The 19,938-nt window shown below is 36.6% G+C and overlaps 1 protein-coding gene across 12 annotated transcripts in view; it reads left to right on the top strand.

Moving 5' to 3' along the window:
- Window positions 1-19,938, top strand: part of Ih (hyperpolarization activated cyclic nucleotide gated potassium channel Ih) — a 375,005-nt gene that overhangs the window by 225,520 nt on the left and 129,547 nt on the right. For 10 of the 12 annotated variants that reach the window (XM_076525911.1, XM_076525906.1, XM_076525903.1 and 7 more), the window contains one exon: window positions 3,508-3,962. In XM_076525911.1, coding sequence (XP_076382026.1) covers window positions 3,508-3,962 — 455 coding nt within the window. Of the gene's footprint in view, window positions 1-3,507; window positions 3,963-11,915; window positions 12,056-13,881; window positions 14,051-19,938 lie in introns of those variants that run through there. The other 2 variants (XM_033477243.2, XM_033477242.2) reach the window with 2 other exon arrangements.

Genomic DNA, 19,938 nt, shown 5'->3' with positions numbered 1-19,938 from the left:
TTCGTTCGTAATTGTTTGTAAGGAAATTCGTGTTCAATTCAAGCATTGAGTAACATTTTATGTAATTATTGGAAGAAAGGTTAGTTATTTGTAATTGTTTGTAAGGAAATTCGTACTAAAATCAAAAATTGTGTAACATTTTATATAATTAATGGAAGAAAGATTAGTTATTTGTAATTATTTGTAAGAAAACTCGTACTAAAATCAAAAACTGAGTAATATTTAATATAAGTATTAGCAGAAAAGTTAGTTAAATCTAAACAAAATTTATATTATTTTATGGCAAATACGTAAATTCGTATTAAGTTTAAACATTGAACAAAAGACGACCAATTCTGATCTGTGAAAGGGTTAATTTTATCTGCAAAAAAGCGAAAGAAACAGTAAAACCATTTCAGCAACTTAAAAAGACTTGTAGGCTTATTTAGAGCATACTAAAATGATTAAGAAATTCAATAAATACCTGCGTAACCCCCGCATCTACTAATTAGTGCAGGAAATTTTTATTTTGCACAAAACTCCGGGATCTAATCGTCGACAGAAATAGTTCACTCGATAACGTGTCAAGAGTCTGTTAAAGAGTCTATTAAACTAGTTTTAAAAATAAAACCACTCGAAACGAAAGGTATTGTTTTAAAACAGGAAAATAGTAAGTAAAATTTAACAAGATCTATAATCAAATTAATAGCATGAAAAACGACGAAAATAACTTTTCTATTGTTGAATTTATATCGTTGTACAGCTAATGTTTCCGAAGAACCGTTTTGAACAGACACGCCAATAATTAATAATAATAATAATTATACACATGAAATCCGCCAATTATTTGTCATTACGCCGAGCATTCTCAACTACAATGCGACGTAATGAATTTCAAGTTCTACAATGCAACAACCAGAGTCGGGCAAAAAGCAATCTAATTTGCGATTAACTCGCGTGATTGCGATAACTCGCTAGTTATTATGAATTAATATTATAAATCATTTATAATAGCTGGCAAATTGTAATCGTTAATCATTAATAAGATTGCTTTTCGTATAATTGTGGTTGTTGCATTGTAAAATTTGAAATTCGTTAGGTCGCAGTATGTAATATTCTGACTAATTATCTGTATTATTGCATTATAATTATCTTAACTAATATAGTAATCAATTATTAAATAATCTAATAATAAATCTAATAATCTAATAAAGTAATAAATCTAAATAAAAAATGAATGTGTGAATAAATCTAAGTAAAATAGTAAATCTAAATAAAAAATGAATCTTAATAAATCAAAATAAAATAATAAATCTAACAAAATCTAATAGTAATAAATAATCTAAATTAAACAATCTAATACTAATCTGCAGCGGGTCAACCTGTAACCACTAATTCGCAGTATTACACTAATTTATACTAACTTATAACAAAAAAACGGATTACAATCGTTACACTTTAATCGAATTACTTTTCGCCCAACTCCGGCAAGAATAACTGTATTAAACAAGAAAGATCGTTCGAGAGAAGTATAATCTCTGGCGGTACGGAATTAGGCGAACCGGGCAGCGTGGCACGCCTGGTCCCGAATAAAACGTGATAATCTCGGCATCCGGTCGTCGCGATCTCGTAACCGTTCGAAGCAACGGCTCGGTTCGAGGATATCGATTCGGCGAAGTTCGCGCCCGTACCAACGAGAGAATCCGCGGGCAATTTGTCGAGATCGATAAGAGACCGGGCGATAAGCCGCGAGTGTCCAGAATCGCAAGGACGAGTCGAGAGATGGAAAGATTAAGAAGTGGAACAAGAGTCGAGGACGGTTTTGCAAACGAGCCGCTCCGGTCGGACAGCTCCAAGGGTAACTATTAGAACGTGCCGACTAAGGACAGGATATGTGTACCGATCGCTATTAAGATAAAACCCGTTGCTCCTTCCGCGACGATTTCGCTGCTCGTTCGCGAACGAAATCGGTTACCAGCACGCGTACGGAGATTTCAACGCGGCCGCACTTCGCCGCGGATCCTCGCGTTTTCACTTATTTCTCTCGCTTCCGTTTCGCCGAATTTTCACTCCCGAAACATGTGGGACCGACTGTACTGTGGACCGACCAATTACTGTGCCTTTGGTTCGTTTCCGAGCATAATTGTCTGTGTATTCATCGGATATTAAACTTCTTTTATTCGGAAATAAACGAGGTAGAAGCACAAAAGAATGTGATACAGTAATGTCTCCCTTACTGACGCTCAGATTGTCCACTAAAGTGGATAATTTGGGGAAGAGGAGATATGATTATTCGAGCCTTGCGGCTCGTTCTTATAATTGTACAATTATGTTATTATATATATATATTATTTATATATTATTATAATATAATATTATAAGATAATAATATATAATAATATATATTAATAAAATAATAATATGTATAAATAATATATAGTCTATAGTTAGAGTATAGATAGTATAATACTAGTCTATACTACTACAATACTATCTATAATAATATATACTCTAATCTAAATAATATATATAATATAATATAACATATATAATAATATATATAATAATATATAAATACTACTATAATACTATTATACTATAATACTACTATAATATATATATTATTTAGATTAGAGTATATATTATTATAGATAGTATTATAGTAGTAGTATTTGTATTATTTATATATTATTATATTATTTTTATAATTGGACAATTTATAACTATAAAAATAAACCGCAAGGCTCGAATAATCGTATCTCCTCTTCCCAAATTGTCCATTTCTGTGGTCAATCTGGGCGTCAATTAGAGAGGCATTACTCTAAGCCTTTAATATTTTCTCTTTCAATATTTTTTAAATGAAAGACGATATAATAATATTCTCAAATTCTGACGTAAACGAATCAAATTTATAAACAATTGTCACAGATGCATTCTCTCGACATAAATGGACGAATCCCGCTTTCTATTTTAAACGTCGACTTTAAGATGGTCCGAAATAAAAATAACCTCAAAAAAAGAAACAATATCCAAGCAAAAATTGATAAAATTGTCGAACGAAAGCGTAAACGATCCTTAGAAAATGTTAACAAGAAAGAACAAAATTACGGATCATCTACGAAATCCTTAAAAGTACTTGAAGAGAAATGAGAAATAAATAAAACCTCGAAATTAACCAGCGTCTAAAAGCAAAACTAAACGCTGCTAATAATGATTATAATTCCTATATTGCTGTGCAAAATACATAAAATTCAGAGAACCGTGGAAACTGGCGCGGCGACTTAGCATGAAACAGCTGTGAACTATTAACGAAACGAGCAGCACCCTTTTGTACACCTCACGCCCCTCCCCCTTTTCCACGCCACTGTCCACGTCCCTGGAACGCCTACGATCGTTCCGCAGCTTTTCACAGCCGCATGCGAGAGCCGTTTTGCTTGGATCGTGCTGGACACGATCGGAGGCGTAGGCGGAGGCGGTGATTTTTCATTGAAAATCGAATGTGTGTTTTTCTTTTTTCCGTGCCCGCAGGGAGGGAGAGGGTGGCGGCGGTGGCGGCCGTTCTGTGACCAACGCTGGTGGGGGTGGAGGAGGAGGCGGAGGTCGACGGGCACCGAGTTTACGACTGGTGAACGGAAGAGCGACTACGGGGGTCAGTTTGCACACCAGCAGCACAGAATCCGTTCGTTCACCCCATCACCACCTCGGCCAGCAGCAGCAGCAGCAGCAGCAACAGCAGCAGCAACAGCAGCAGCAGCAGCAGCAGCAGCAGGGCGGCAACAACAATAACAATAACAACAACAACAACCATAATAACAACAATAACTGCCACGCCGGTAATAACCCCGCCGCGAACAATCATCCACGGCTTAACAAAGATGACAGCATCAAGATCAGCATCGAGAACACGAACACTTGCACCGACAGCCTCGTCACTGCTCTAGACGACGAGACCTTGCTCATCACTGATTTCCCGGGCGACACAGGTGAGTCATTGATTTCCTGCTCTCTTCACCTCCTAACCCTGAGGAGGTCGCGGCCGATCCGAAACGATACATGCAAATTTCCTGGTCGCGCGAGAGCTTTCCGGCGAATCTCGTTTCATATGAAAATAGGAAACTGGGAAATGCGCGGCGACCAATTTGCTTCGCCTTTGATTCGTTTTTCGGGCATAGTTAACTTTGTTGTAGCTTTTTTTTATAAATGAGAATCGCAAATTCTGTTTATAATTATGAATTTAATTGTAGTAATTTTAAATTACTAATTATAAATTCTGTTTATAATTATGAATGAAATTATAATAATTTTAATTGTAATTGTAAATTTTATTTATAGTTATACATTTAGTTATTATTATAATTTTAATTGTCAATTATAATTGTAATTGTCATTATAATTTTAATTATCAATTATAATTGTAATTGTCATTATAATTTTAATTATCAATTATAATTGTAATTATCATTATAATTTTAATTATCAATAATAATTGTAATTATCATTATAATTGTAACTATCATTATAATTTTAATTATCAATTATAATTGTAACTATCATTATAATTTTAATTATTAATTATTATTTCGGACTGCACGAGCTACATTATTGTGAAATAAAAAATATACAACGCCATTTGAAAGAAATTAAGGCGACCCGGATTTTTTATCGAAAATGTAACAATCTTTAAAATGAAGAGATTAATAGAAGTGCACGAAAAAAATGTGAGCAGAAATTAAGGAAACACCCTGTATGTGTATGGAAAACGTAAACATTGACATTGACATTAAAACAATATTTGTTGCTAAAGAGTTATTTTTAGATTATTTTTATCAATGTCACTTCAAACAGAACCACATAATTTTTCCAATCTAAGTCAATACAGTGGCTCGTCATTTCGTCTAGAAAATCTGTAATAAAATTTTACGATCTATTCAGTCTCTCTACATTCGGATTGAAGAATTATCGTAAAAATCGCGGAGCAATGTACATACCGCGATTCGACGGTATTCAAATTAAAACATCTGCCAGGCTCGCGAATTATTATCATCGTAAATAACGAATTTCCGTTCGCACGGATGGCGATATAACCGGCGATCTAAAATTGAGATCGAACAATCGGTTTTCCAAGCGGCACAATTTTGCTCGCGATTACGTCAATCGTGTCGCAGCGAGCGAATCGCGTAAAATTTTCGTCGAAAGTCTTGAAAAAAATCTGTTTCGAAAATAACTCGATCTCTCGCGTCGAGGTCTTCGCAGGCCTCAACGCCGTTACCAGCCGCCTTGTCCTTACCCTTTCTACCCTAACGAGCCACTGAACTACCCTAACGACTTATTTTGTTTAAATCATTAAGATCATTAAGATCGTGCGAACGATCTTCGTCCAGACCGGAAATTAAGTTCTTCCACAAATCGTTTTAGAATCCGCGATATTCGGGAGAATTTACTGTGGCGCACCTTAAATTATTTAATTATTTGACGAATAAACGTGAACATGTGATTTCAATCTTGGCATGTTATTGTGCGTGCTGCTTCGACAATCGTTTTACGTGACATTGGGACGAACACACGTTTTGCAAACAATACGCGCTATAAGACCGGTCGAAAGCGTCTAAAAAGGTTTCACTTAGCGGCGTAGCACTCGAAATTGATTTTCACTCGTATATTTAGGACGGACGCGGCTGAAGGGGGTTAATTTTAGCCGGCTAGAGAAGTGGTCTTCGCGTGAGTGCTCATGACAAATGTTTAGATCATCACGAAGGATACCGGTGAGTTTATATTATCCGGCGCCGAGCTCGTTTCGCGCGATAATTCTCGCCGGAACGAGAAACCGTAAAACGTTCCGTGCGATTACATCGCCCCGCGGAATCGATTAATTCCTTTTTAATTCTTTTGTCTTTTTTCGGAAAGGGTTCCGCTTAATCTCGAGGTGTCGCCGTCCCGTTTTCCACGATAGATCACGAAGAAGACACGCGCCGCACGCTCGACGCCGGCGAGTTGAGTTACAGTTGAATCTTTCCCGCCGGAAATTTTATTGCGCGGCCCGTAATCCATACTTTTCGCGCGACGCAACGGTTTTATGATACTTCGTTAGATCTCGTTGAAAAGGACGCGGAATCTTTCGGAGCTCGTTCGTCCAATCGGCGCGCCTCGAGACGCCGGATTACAGTAATGTCTCTCTAACTGACGCTCAGATTGTCCACAAGAATGGACAATTTTGGAAGAGATGATACGATTGTTCGAGCCTTGTTGCTCGTTTTTTTACGGTTATCGATTGTCAACAACTATGCAAACGAGTCGCAAGGATCGAACAATCGTATCGCCTCTTCCCAAATTGTCCATTAATCGTGGACAATCCGAGCGTCAGTAAGGGAGACATTACTGTACTCGTGCACGTCATAAATTAACAATATTAAACGAACAAAAAATTGCGAGATCCATTTCTAGAAGATCATGCGCTATAAAATGTTAGATTTGATCACTTTTACAAAACACCGCGGTACAGAAATGTCTCCCTTACTGACGCTCAGATTGTGGAGAGAAATGGACAATTTGGGAGGAGGAGACACGATTATTCGAGCCTTGCAGCTCGTTTTTGTAACCGTTGACAATTCGTAACTATAAAAACGAGTCGCAAGGATCGATTTCGTATCGTATCTCCTCTTCCAAAATTGTCCATTTCTGTACACAACCTGAGCGTCAGTATGGGAGACATTACTATACTTCGTCGGGATGAGCGACAATGCGAAACGTTTTGGCGCGACACCGATCCGGCAAGACGAACGCGAGAAATATGATAATCGGACTGCGGATCTTTATGGAAATTGCCATTTTGCACTGTTCACTGTTCGAAAATCGGAACGCGACGAACCGTTTTCTCGACGACTGGATTGCACGTTTGGAACGGGGAATATAAATGACAGACGTTTGACAAATTTTTGCGGGGAAAGTTGGTAACGAAAACGTGCTCATTATTCGAGTTGATGCTATGGATCGCGTGAAATAGATCGTTCATGCTTATGGCGGAATTGAGGAAGTGGAACGCGGGAAAGAAGCCACGAGGAGAATCCTGGAGCCTTTTGTCGCGCTGTTTTTAATCTGTTGAAAGTATTCGGAGTCGATGTACGTTTTTATTTAACTCTTGTGTACTGGAGTATAGGTTCAGGCAATTTTTAATTGTTATGGAAGTCATTAAGTCATTAATCATTATTAACGCTAAAATTTTTTGTGCTACGTTCCATATCTTCTATTATCAATTTTCCATTTACCGTTTTCCATTTTCAATATATTTTATTTTCCATTTTCCGTCTTCCATTTTCAATATATCTTATTTTCCATTTTCCGTTTTCCGTTTTCCATATTTTCCATTTTCCATTTTCAATATATTTTATTTTCCCTTTTCTGTTTTGCATTTCCCATATCTTCCATTTTACATTTTCAATATATTTTATTTTCCCTTTTCCGTTTTCCATTTCCAATATCTTCCATTTTCCATTTTCAATATATTTTATTTTCCATTTTCCGTTTTCCATTTCCCATATCTTCCATTTTCTATTTCCAATATATTTTATTTTCCCCTTTCCGTTTTCCATTTCCCATATCTTCCATTTTCCATTTTACATTTCCCCTTCCCTTCTCTATTTCAATATATTTTATTTTCCCTTTTCCCTTTCCCTTTTCCAATTCCCCTTTCCCTTCCCCCTTTCCCATTTTCCCTTTTCCCTTTTCCCTTCTCATTTGCCACTTTATTCTCAATTAGTAAATTTCGAAGTACACATTTTAGCAAATTTCAACACTTTCATCTTTTAGAAATTGTAATCGGTTCAAGATAATCTGTCAATATCCTTGAATCTCTCTCCTCGGATTACAACATATTTAGTAAAACCATAAATTCCAAGGAATATTGCCGATATATTATCATCGCATTCGGTAATCGCGAGTGCAAGAGAACTGCAACAAATTCATCGCGACCCAGTGACATTAACGCTAGATTTACGGAACCCGTCAAAATGACGGTTCAATAATTTGTTAATTCAAGATTGTTCGTATCCTAAAGGTACATCTACAAGTTATTTATTCAATTAATGTCATTATTATGACACTTGATAAAAGTCAGGATAAATGTTACTTGTGTTACTTTTATAAACAGCTGTTCTCTGTGCACCGTAAATCTAGCATTAACCCCGTGAAAGTTTGTTCATCCGCGACGAACGTGCCCGTAAATGTTCGATGATCGTGAAACGACGCGTGTTTGCTCCGCTCATCGTTTCGCCGTCATCGTCGGCGTGTAACCCGCGAATCGTCAACGATGAAAACACTGGAGCACCGTTATCAAATAAAATGTGTTCTGTTCACGCGGAGCGTCGTTACTCTTTGTGCAGTTGCCCGGCGCAGTTCGATGGAGAAATAAATGTTGAAAATCGCGAGGCAGGCGAACGTGTCAACAGTGAAATATGGAGCGGCATTGACGTACGCGTAAGAATGGCCGTTGAATGACTCGTTTGCCCGTCGACAAATGCGCGTAACGAGTCCATTATCGGCCCGCTCGCAATATATGTATTGTAGAAAAGCAATCAACGCGGCCCGTGCATTTAGCGGCCGTGTTTACGGGCACGGAATAACAGAAAGAATCGGCCTCACTTCGACCCGCCTAATTTTTTAATAGCCAATTCCGCGAGCGCCACCCACTTTCGAAACTCCCGCAAATCCAAAATACGTCTGAACTTTTATGAGCGCAAGCGATTCGGCAAATCTGAATCATTTCTTTTCCTGTTTTATGATAACTTCTGCATCGACACTTTAATTCTGTTACGAAAGTTCAATTTAAATAAAATAAACATTTCTTAAGAAACATTTCGAAGTAGAATATAAATGTTTCTAGATAGTTTTCAATTTACTTGGCATTATTTAAGGAACTGGGAACAGGATAAATTGTAGTTGGACAAGCAAGCCGTGATTACTATGTAGAGTTATTTTATCGAACATTTACATTGAAAGGAAAATAATGCTGAAACGAGAAGCGTATTAAATAGAAGCACTGAAGAAGTTAATACTAAGATGTTAACTTTTCATTTTTCAAAGTTCATGTTCATTGTAATCTATTATTTGAGCAAATTCAATTCTACTGGGTCGATTAATTGACGCCCAGATTGCGCACAAAAATGGACAATTTGGGAATTTTTGGTTATGTCAAGGTAATGTCAAGGTAATGAGCAAATTCAATTCTACTGGGTCGATTAATTGACGCCCAGATTGCGCACAAAAATGGACAATTTGGGAATTTTTGGTTATGTCAAGGTAATGTCAAGGTTATGTGAAGGTTATGTGAAGGTTATGTCAAGGTCATGTGAAGGTTATATCAAGGTCATGTGATGGTTATGTCAAGGTCATGTGAAGATTATATCAAGGTCATGTGAAGGTTATGTCAAGGTTATGTCAAGGTTATGTCAAGGTCAAGATATGAAATTTTTAAGCAAGTTGTACAGTGAAGATTAACAAAGTACGTAAATGATATTTTAATTTAAATAATTCCGTGTGCGAACACAGTTCGACGAATGATTCGCAAAGCTAATTTAATAAATAATAATCGTGTTAAAAAAAAATCCGGAAAGTTCTCGCTTCGTGATTTGTTCAATACTTCGAACGTGGCTCGAGTCCGTCCCAACCAAAGCCTCGTGCTGCGGACTCTCGAACTTCGCGCCGTCACCTCTCATTGGTCACTGTTTTCCGTTAATAACTCGTAAACAAAGCCGCAGATCGCATTTTCGCAAAGGAAAAAGTTACTTCGAATGACATCAGCTACCCCTTATTTTCGGCTGTTAAAATAATTGTGGAACACCCTGTATAGCAGTCTGGCTTGCGGTTTCGGAGAATCCAGTTTCCTTTGTGGTTTTGTAAGTTGAAAAGGGGAGATTCCGGGGTTGGTGTTGTGTGCACGGAATGGTTATTCGAAGCGCCACATCAAAGTGCAGCTGGCACACGGGAGATTCTCCGCTTTGTTGCTGGAAATGAAGATAAATACAGTCGTCTAATGAGAATGAAAAACTTTTTCGCGTTGAATTAAAATATATGAAATTTCGTGGAAGGTTGCTGCGCTTTGAACCAATCCACGCAAAACACACGAAACTTTGAAATTCAAGTGTAATTATAGAATAGAAACATGTTTCGTGTTTAATTAGAAACGAATATTGTTTGTGCCATTGTTTCGAAGCTTTCGTTGAGAATCGTCGAGAAATGAAACGCGTGCAGTAGAAGCATCTTAAAAAATACGGTGGAAAAATGAATAAATTGAATTTTAAATCATCTCAAGCATAATTTGACATAATTCAATGCATCTGAAACGGGTCAGTCGTTCGATTATTAAGCGCTGCTGCAGAGGTTCGAAGGGTGCTATTCTTAATTAAACGAGCAGCGCGGAGCTTTCCATTCATCCATAACCGCAAGTACGAAATAATTTCCAGCTACCACGTGGTTGATGCACCGAGACACTTCCAGATTTCCAACCTGTCCAACTTCGTTAGTCCGTCGAATCCCCCGAAGCCTCGTAGAATCCGCAGGATCACGAAGCTCCGGACCAACGGAGTAGCCTAATTTCAATCTTCGCGCGATTCCTTGAACGACTGCTGCACGGCAAACTAAACGAATGAGCGAACTCCGAGAACTCGACGAAATACGGAGAAAGATCGGGAGTACGTCGAAATCCAACGGTACTCGGAAATCCGAACGGTGTCGGATACGTGGAGAATTGGAAGATACTGATTATGCTATATCTCACACGTTCGGTCACAAATGGTTCCACGGTAACGTTAATTCGATTGAATTATGTGGAATTTCGAGGTAGGATTGAGAAAAGTACAACATTAGAAATGTATTTTGAAACGAAAGACAGTCGAGATGCATAAATAAATGCTGAAAAACAATTTCTGATTTTCGTTTTTATAGTTATTTCAGCTATATTTTTTCGTTTCCCATTTTCCATTTTCCATATCTTCTATTTTTCATTTTCCATTTTCCATATCTCCTATTTTTCATTTCCCTTTCTTCATTTCCCATTTTCCATATATTATATTTTTCATTTTCTATTTTTCATATCTCCTATTTTCCATTTCCCATTTTCCCTATTTTCTATTTTTCATTTTCCATTTTCCATTTTCCATATCTCCTATTTTTCATTTCCCTTTTTCATTTTCCATATCTACTATTCCAATTTTCCCTTCTCTTTTCCACTTTCCATATCTTCGATTTTCCATTTTCCATTTCCCATTTCCCTATTTTCTATTTTTCATTTTCCATTTTCCCTATTTTCTATTTTTCATTTTCCATTTTCCATGTCTCCTATTTTTCATTTCCCTTTTTCCATTTTCCATTTTCCATATCATCCACTTTCCATTTTCCATTTTCCATATCATCCACTTTTCATTTTCCATTTTCCATATCTTCTACTTCCATTTTCCATTTTTCCATTTCCCATTTCCATTTTCCATTTTCCATTTTCCATATCTACTATTCCAATTTTCCCTTCTCTTTTCCACTTTCCATATCTTCGATTTTCCATTTTCCATTTTCCATTTACTATTGATTTCCGTTTACTATTCACACTCTTAAATTATTTTAATCTTTTCACTGTTTTATATCGCACTAAATCACTTTAGTCTTAAATGTATAAAATCCGCGGTCCAATAATGAATTAAAAACATTGCATCGGTACCCCCAGAAAGAGTATTCTCCCCCCCAAAAAACTCGTACAGAAAGATCGTAAAGTACAGATGGAAACAGTGAGAGTTATTCTATCAAAAATGCAAGATTCAGTTTATTAATATTCATCGACGATAGGTCGAACGTTGCGACATAACATTTTCCCCACTTGCCATCTTGTTTCACCAACATCAGCCAATTGATTAGACAAACTGCTTATATAGACAACGTTGTTGCTTGCCGGGTCAGTATCGGGAACAAAGTCGGGACGCGATTGATGGGTATAATATAACAATTTAGTGGAGCAGCTAACGTTGTTACTTACACCTCTGGATGCTTGGGGCAATCACCACCTCGATGTAAACTTGGTAACGCCGGCTTCCACCAGGTAACATTTAACTTTGAACTTGTTAAAATCAGTCTCGCAGGAAGAAATGCCTTCGTTTGACTTCCAAATTGTTTTCACTTGGAAACTTTCTAACTGGCTTGAATCTCAACGAGTCAACGAGATTGATTCGATAAGTTTTTCGTGATATAGTGAGAAGTTTCCGAAACCACCATTTTCGATGCACTTTGCCGCAAATTCTTTTAGGAAATGTCGATGTGTACAGTGATGTTTGTCCACAGTTTTTCTAATAATGAATTAATGACTGATGAAACATTTTTGTATGCTTCCATTTTCCATTTTCTATTTTTCATTTTCTATTTTCCATTTTCCATTTTCTATTTTCTATTTTCTATTTTTCATTTTCCATTTTCCATATCTTCTGTTTCCTATTTTCCACGTTCTATATCTTCTATTTTCCATTTTCCACGTTCCATATCTTCTATTTTCCATTTTCCACGTTCCGTATCTTCTATTATCCATTTTCCATTTTCAATATATTTTATTTTTCATTTTCCGTTTTCCATTTTCCATATCTTCTATTTTCTATTTCCCATTTTCCCGTTCCCTTTCTCTTTTCTCTTTTCCATTTTTCATATTTTCCATCTCCCATTTTCCACATCTTCCGTTTTCATTTTCATTTTCCATTTTCTATTTTCCATATCTTCTATTATCCATTTTCCATTTTCCATTTTCCATTTTCCCTTTTCTCTTTTCTCTTTTCCATTTTACATGTCTTGTACTTTCCATTTTCCATTTCCCTTTTCCATTTTCCCTTTTCTCTTTTCTCTTTTCTCTTTTCTCTTTTCCCTTTTCCATTTTCCATTTTCTTCTCAATTCGTAAGTTTCGAAATATACATTTTGGCAAATTTTAATCGTTGATTGACACTTGCAAATGAATTCCGTCTGACGATACGATCATTCTAATAGAACGTACATAAAACAAAAAAAATATTTGCTTAAAAAATTTCAATCAATTGGAATACAAAGAACAAACTGAAGAAAACTCACGTTTACAGATCTCGGTCGGAACTGTCGAAAATCGTGAGACACTGCGACTTCCGTAATCTTCCATTGTTCGTACCTCGTAACAACATCAACATTTCGATGAAATGTTCAGCACGCTTATGAATTATTAAGAACGCTTAAGAACGCATTCCTTACATTTTCATTCATTTCGTTCAATTTGGAAAAGTTCAAATACTTTTTTGAGCCATTGTACAATATCTGTAATTCAATTCATTTCAAAGTCTATTTACATTTTCGTAATCAATTAATATATAATTGCATCAGCTATATTATAATATTTATAATATATTAATCAATCATATTAATTAATATTATATTAATAATCATATATAATTAATTAAATAAATACATAATAAACATTAACTAATTATACATTTATACATCATAAAACGAACAATTTCTTTCAAAATGAAAAACTTTCCAAAATCGTTCTAAGCTTCCGCAAGCTGCCTTCCCACATAAAAAAAGCATCTCGCGAGTGGACCCGCTTGTCGGTCAATCGTTCGTCCATGCGATAGCGATCGTTCTCCGCGGGCAGTGTCAAGGATGTCGCGCGATCTGCATGCGACTGGCGGCAAGGAAGCCGGGAGGAATAGAACCGAGGCACGCGGTTCCCCCGGGTTTCACAATAAAACCGGTCAGTGGATCTTCTCGCGTCTCTGTCTGGCGTTCGCGGCGCTTTCGCTCGCGATTGCTCGTTTTGCGGCACGCGTGCCGCTCGTCATTAGTCAACCTCTGCTCCGGGGACCAGTTACGGCGGTAAACCGGGGCAGAAACCGTTCTCGCGATCTCGAGGCACGCCGGTTTTGCGGACGATGGCCGAGGAGGAGCCGACAACACGCCGTACCAGCCGGGACGACGAGCTTCGCAGGCCGTTGCTGCGGAAACGCCAGCCGGAGGACACGAACGACCGCCGCGTTTTCGTCTCTAGCTGGCCGGAATTCTGCGCCCCAAGCACAAACGAGTCCGGTGAGTTCTTCTAGGTCCCGCGTGGCCCTCTTGATCCGCCTGTCGCAGACTGTCAAGGATGCCTTCGAGGATCCGACCCTCGCCCGAGCCTGTTCCGCAGTTCTTCGGAAACTGGCCCGCGCAGCAGGCCACGCTGTCACCGATTCGTTATCGGAGCCGCGGCCTTTCTTCCGTCGAGTGATCCGCGTGCCTCGCCTCGCCTCGCCTCGCCTTGCCGCAAGGCTTCTCGATGCTTCGTGACAGCGAATCTATTCGAGCGACGAGGACTTAGGCTCTCTTCGGACCCATCTTCGGCGATCTTCGATCAGTTCTGCGAACGATCTCGCTGCGGGGCTCGCAGCGTTTCAATTTGTCGACGCCCGATGGTCGTTCACGAGGTCTCGTTTTTCAAGATTATTATTATTATTTGACATTGCCAGTGTTCTGTGCATCGGCTGATCTCGCTTCCTCGTATGTAGACGCGGTGATTTAACCTCGGCGGTAGTGTGTGATAAGCAGTGAGTACGTACACGTGGCTTTCTCGATTGTCTTAAACAATTTGCGCACGAAAAAAAGCAGGAACGCGATGACCGTATTTCAATATATCGACGCCTATGGACGCTGTGTGAATGAACCTTTGGGTTGTTGTTGCACGTTAAATCAGCGTTGACGGTGACGTCTTAACCCGTTAGCGATCCTTGTTCCGGGATTTTCGAATTTTACGTGCGCCATTTGGCGCGAGAAATGTGTCAGGTGCGTTCGACAGAGTTTTTTTGATATTTCATCAGTCGATATTGTTTATAGCAGACGGTGCGTGTTCTGTGTCTCGTTTCGTTTCAACAAGTGCACTTTGGGAATCATCTGTAAGTCGAACGCAATGGAATTATGATATTTGAGGCGCGGTATTTTTGGTTCGATTTTTATGTTGTAATTAAATATCGTAGATTGATGTGTAATTTGGAGGTTGCAGTAATTGTGTGTTACTTACTGGGTCTTTTGTTTTTCATGGGATAAGAACAAATTTGTTCTTTCTTCTTGCGGCACGTTTTTATGGCTGTTGACATTCGGTGATTGCGAAAAGGAGCTGCAAGGGTGGAATAATCGTATCTCGTCTTCCGAGATTGTCCATTTTTGTGCGCGATCTGAGCGCGAATTAGGGAGAAATTACTGTATCTGAGCACTTTTTATGAAAGTTAAGGTTGAAGGATTTATTTCTTGTATGAATCATTACGATATTTATTATAAAATGTTATATATGTAGTATATTATTATTATTATTATATATTATAATGTATTATAAAATATTGTTATAATATATTATAAAATATTATTATAGTATATTATAAAATATTGTTATAATATATTATAAAATGTTATTATAGTATATTATAAAATATTGTTATAATATATTATAAAATGTTATTATAGTATATTATAAAATGTTATTATAGTATATTATAAAATATTATTATAATGTATTAGAAAATGTTATTATAATATATCATAAAATATCATTATAATATATCATAAAATATCATTGTAATATATTATAAAATATTACCGTATAATATTTCTGATAAAATCGGCCGTAATTCACCGCACGTTAACAGATCAAAATCAGGAGTAATATTTCCTTCAGGAGAATCCTTCTGCAATTACTGTTACAATAAATTCCCCCTAATTGACGCCGAGCTTGGAAACAAAACCGACCAATTTTCTATTTACCGATTGCCAACAACAATAAAAATGAGCCGCAAGGCTCGATTCCCAAATTGTCCATTTTTCGTTTCCAAGCTGAGCGTCAATTAGAGAAAAATTTGCTATAAATCGAATCTCGAATTACCAGTTCTCGTGAAAACATCGAAGCCGAGAGATCGAAAAAAGGCCGCGAACGACGTACAGTAATGTCTCCCTAATTGACGCTCGCATTGTCCACGAAGATGAACAATTCGGGAAGAGGAGACGCGATTATTCGAGCCTAGCAACTCATTTTTATAGTTATTGACAATCGATAATTATAAAAAGACGAGCCGCGAGGCTCGAATAATCGCGTCCCCTCTCCCGAAATTGTCTACTTTAGCGCACAATTTCGGCGACAATTAGGGAGACATTACCGTACACGTTCCGTGCACGCAACGAGCGTGTAAATCGTTCTAATTCGATCGTTAGGTTGTTTTACACGGCGAGTTTTTCTCGATCGTGGCGAAAATAGTCCGCAGCTACGGGCCAGCAGCAGTTATTCATTTCTACAAGTTCCGAGATGATCAAGTTCTTGCTTCGTTAGAGGGATCTCGTTACGCGATAAGATAGTCCTCGCCTTCCCCCGCTGCCGCCGGTTGTAATGGGTTTCTTCTATTACCGTAATTATTCAAGTGCTCGGAGAGATGAAGTCCGCTGATGAATTCCGAATCAGTTTCGAAACGATTAATGTTTTCGCGACGACGGAACTCGCCCCTTCCCCTCTGCTCCTCCTCCCCGCGGACGACGATCTCGAACTTTGTTCGACTTGTTTCCGAAATCTTTTCGTCGAAGCAATAATTACGTATACACACGGCGGTGTCTCTTAATGAGACAGCCGTGTGTATACGTAATTATTGCTTATTAATATACTATACTATATTATATATAGTATATATACTATACTGTATTAATATAGTAATCAGTAGTATATATATTACTATATTAATATATAGTAATATATATATAATATAGTATAGTATATTAATAAGCAATAATTATATATATATATATTAATATAGTAATCAGCCGGCGACATTTCGGCCGAGCTTCTTCTTGCATCACGACCGACGCTTCGACGTTGATAAATATTCATGTGTTTATTAACGGTGATCTGGTCAACCGTCTTGGTTCACCGAGGAAAAAAAGAACAATTCTTCGAGCAACGCGAACTTATTATTTCGTTATGCTAATCGAACCTATTTTGCATTTTGATTAATGTCGGGGTTTAGTGGTCGCTTGCCGTTAGAACGCCGTCGAGCAAACGCGTGTACGTTGCCATTCGGAGATAATTAATCACTTATGACAGTCGGATGGACTGCGGATATTTGGACCTTTAAGAGTCGCGAGTGGACCGCGGCGTTTATGCATTCAAAATGTACGTAATCGACGCAGAAAATGAAAAGCATGGGAAAATCGGCGCTTTTGTATATTGTTCTTGATTTATTAGAATGATTGACAGAAATTACGTTCTCGTTTAAATGTGATTCTTGCGATTCGTGTGAAAACGTTTTGTTTCGCACGATTTTAAGATTTGACTGAATTTTGTTAGTTTTGAATTATCTTTAATTTACTGATGGTATTGTTATCAAAACTGTGTTTTGTTTAAATTGAAATTCTCTCAATAAGTGCTCAAATTCACTGGTATATGAGCGTAAATTAGTGTAGTTGGTCGTATTCGAATGATGACATTGATTTTAATTTACTGATGCTTTAAATATTGTGGATATTAATATATAAATAGTAGATAAATATTTAATAATATAATATGTAAATAGTGATAATTATATCACTATATATTAATATAGTAATACAACATATAAATAGTAGATATAATATGCATATAATAATATAATATAAAAATAGTAGATATAATATATAAATAGTGATATAATATATAACATAACACATAGATAGTAAATATAATAATATATATAAAATAATAATAATATAATATAAAAACAGTAGGTATAATATATAAATAGTGATATAATATATAGTAATATAACATATAAATAGAGTAGATATAATATGCATATAATAATATAATATAAAAACAGTAGATATAATAAATAATAATATAATATATAAATAGTTCCAATTATCATTTCACCGTTTTAATATCAGTTTATGCAACCTCGTATACGAACATCTATTTTCGTCTTTTACTAGAAACGCAAAGATCATCGTTCACTGTGCGAATAATCGACTATTGCGTATCGATGATATAAATTAAATAACAAATTCTCGTATCAGGAAATACTATACGTCGCTTTTCAACGAACTAACGAAGCTATCTATTAATCTGAAGTGTTGACTCGTTACGTAAGAGAAACGTGCGGTTTCCAACTTCGCCGTTACTATTACATTAAAATATTACTTCCAACAACAATTATTGTACAATTATTGTACAGGTTTATGGTCAAAGAGGTGTTTCTTAAGAAAGAAGACAATAGAATATAAGGTTCAACCCTTTGCACTCCGAGCCAAATTACCAGAAAATTGAATACAGTTTTTCTGACACACTGCAATTTTCTGACAGATGCAAACAGTTATCGTATCAACAGTTCTTCAAATATGAACAGATTCGATTAATAAAATTATTCTGAAACGTGACACAACAATTTTTAACGGCGCCTTAGAGTCGCCGTTCGAGTGGAAAGGGTTGAAGCACAAAGGTATCTCAGCGCGTCTTACAATTATACGGTAAATTCTCCCTAATAGACGCTCGGATTGCAATTTTGGAAGAGGAGATACGATTAATCGACTGTAAAAACAACTAATAACTATAAAAACCAGTATTTTTCAAATATCTGTTAAACAGAATTTATCGAACCAAAAAACCGTTTTCCATGCAGCAATTTCCGAAAGCTGATTTGAAAAGCTCTCTTCCGCTTTCGTAAACGATTTCTTCCATAATTCGCGATTAATAATTCCAACTGGAACGATAAACGCGTTTCTGTCACCGAGCATTTTGCAGGAAAATTTGTCAGAATATTTGTCATTCTCGGTCCGAGGATTATCTAATATTCGATCGTTGAAATATCGGCGATCGGTCGGAAATTAGAAATTTATTATTATACCGACGCCACTTAGAAGCCGCTTGTACAACGAAGATAAGAATAGTCCGCAGTGCGACCTCCACCAGTTCGAGGTACGAATTATCTTTGACGGCAGGAAAGGAGTGTCCCGGAGAATTCTACCAGTTAACTGTATTTAATGGAGTGAACGGTGTGCCATGAAGTTTTTGTGTTTCACGCGCGGCTCGCCGGTGATGCGTGGCAATGTTTCGGAGCTGTGGAAAGGAAGTCAATGGGAGACTGGAACGAGCTCTCGCATGTGCGTCAATGACCGTGGTGGGGATTTTTTTTACGGCTATGGGCGATACGTGTTTCTCGGAGTGAACTTGACCGTAGGCTGCATCGCCGCTGCGTCGCGAACTGCATACCATTATTTTTTTTATTTTTTTTCTCTATATAATTGGTATAATTCTATATAACAAGAATATTCTAATAATTCTATGTAATAAACTCTATATAATAATATAATTCTCTATAATAAACTCTATATAATAATATAATTCTCTATAATATACTAATATACTAAATAATAATATTTTTATAAACATATATATATTATTTAGTATATTTAGTATATTATAGAGAATTATATTATTATATAGAATTATTATTATTTTATTATTATTTAGTATATTATATTATATGTAAATATTATTAATATAGTCGTTTTTTTATAGTCGAATATATATATAATAAGCTCTATATAATATTGTAATATAATTCTCTATAATATATATATATTCGACTATAAAAAAAAAAAACGTCTATATTAATAATATTTAAATATAATATAATATACTAAATAACATATATATATATATTTTTTATATTATTATTATTATATATATATTATTATATTTTATATTATATATATATTTTAAACGCAATCAATGCTTTCGAGCGCCGCATATTTTTCGAACGTAGGAATTATTTTTTCCCGATCGAAACGAACGGATTGAATTTCCGGCGGCGATGCATTCGATGCACGCTACGGTCAGATTCCGCAAAATGCAAGCTGCATTGTTAAAGAGTCGACCTCTGAATTTTATTTTCATCGGATAAATTACTCTTTGGTGATATATGTACTTGGAT

Source organism: Megalopta genalis, chromosome 13, assembly GCF_051020955.1.
Source record: "Megalopta genalis isolate 19385.01 chromosome 13, iyMegGena1_principal, whole genome shotgun sequence".
NCBI lineage: Eukaryota > Metazoa > Arthropoda > Insecta > Hymenoptera > Halictidae > Megalopta > Megalopta genalis.
Note: the sequence above shows the minus strand (reverse complement) of the source record. Positions and strands in the feature narration are given on the sequence as shown.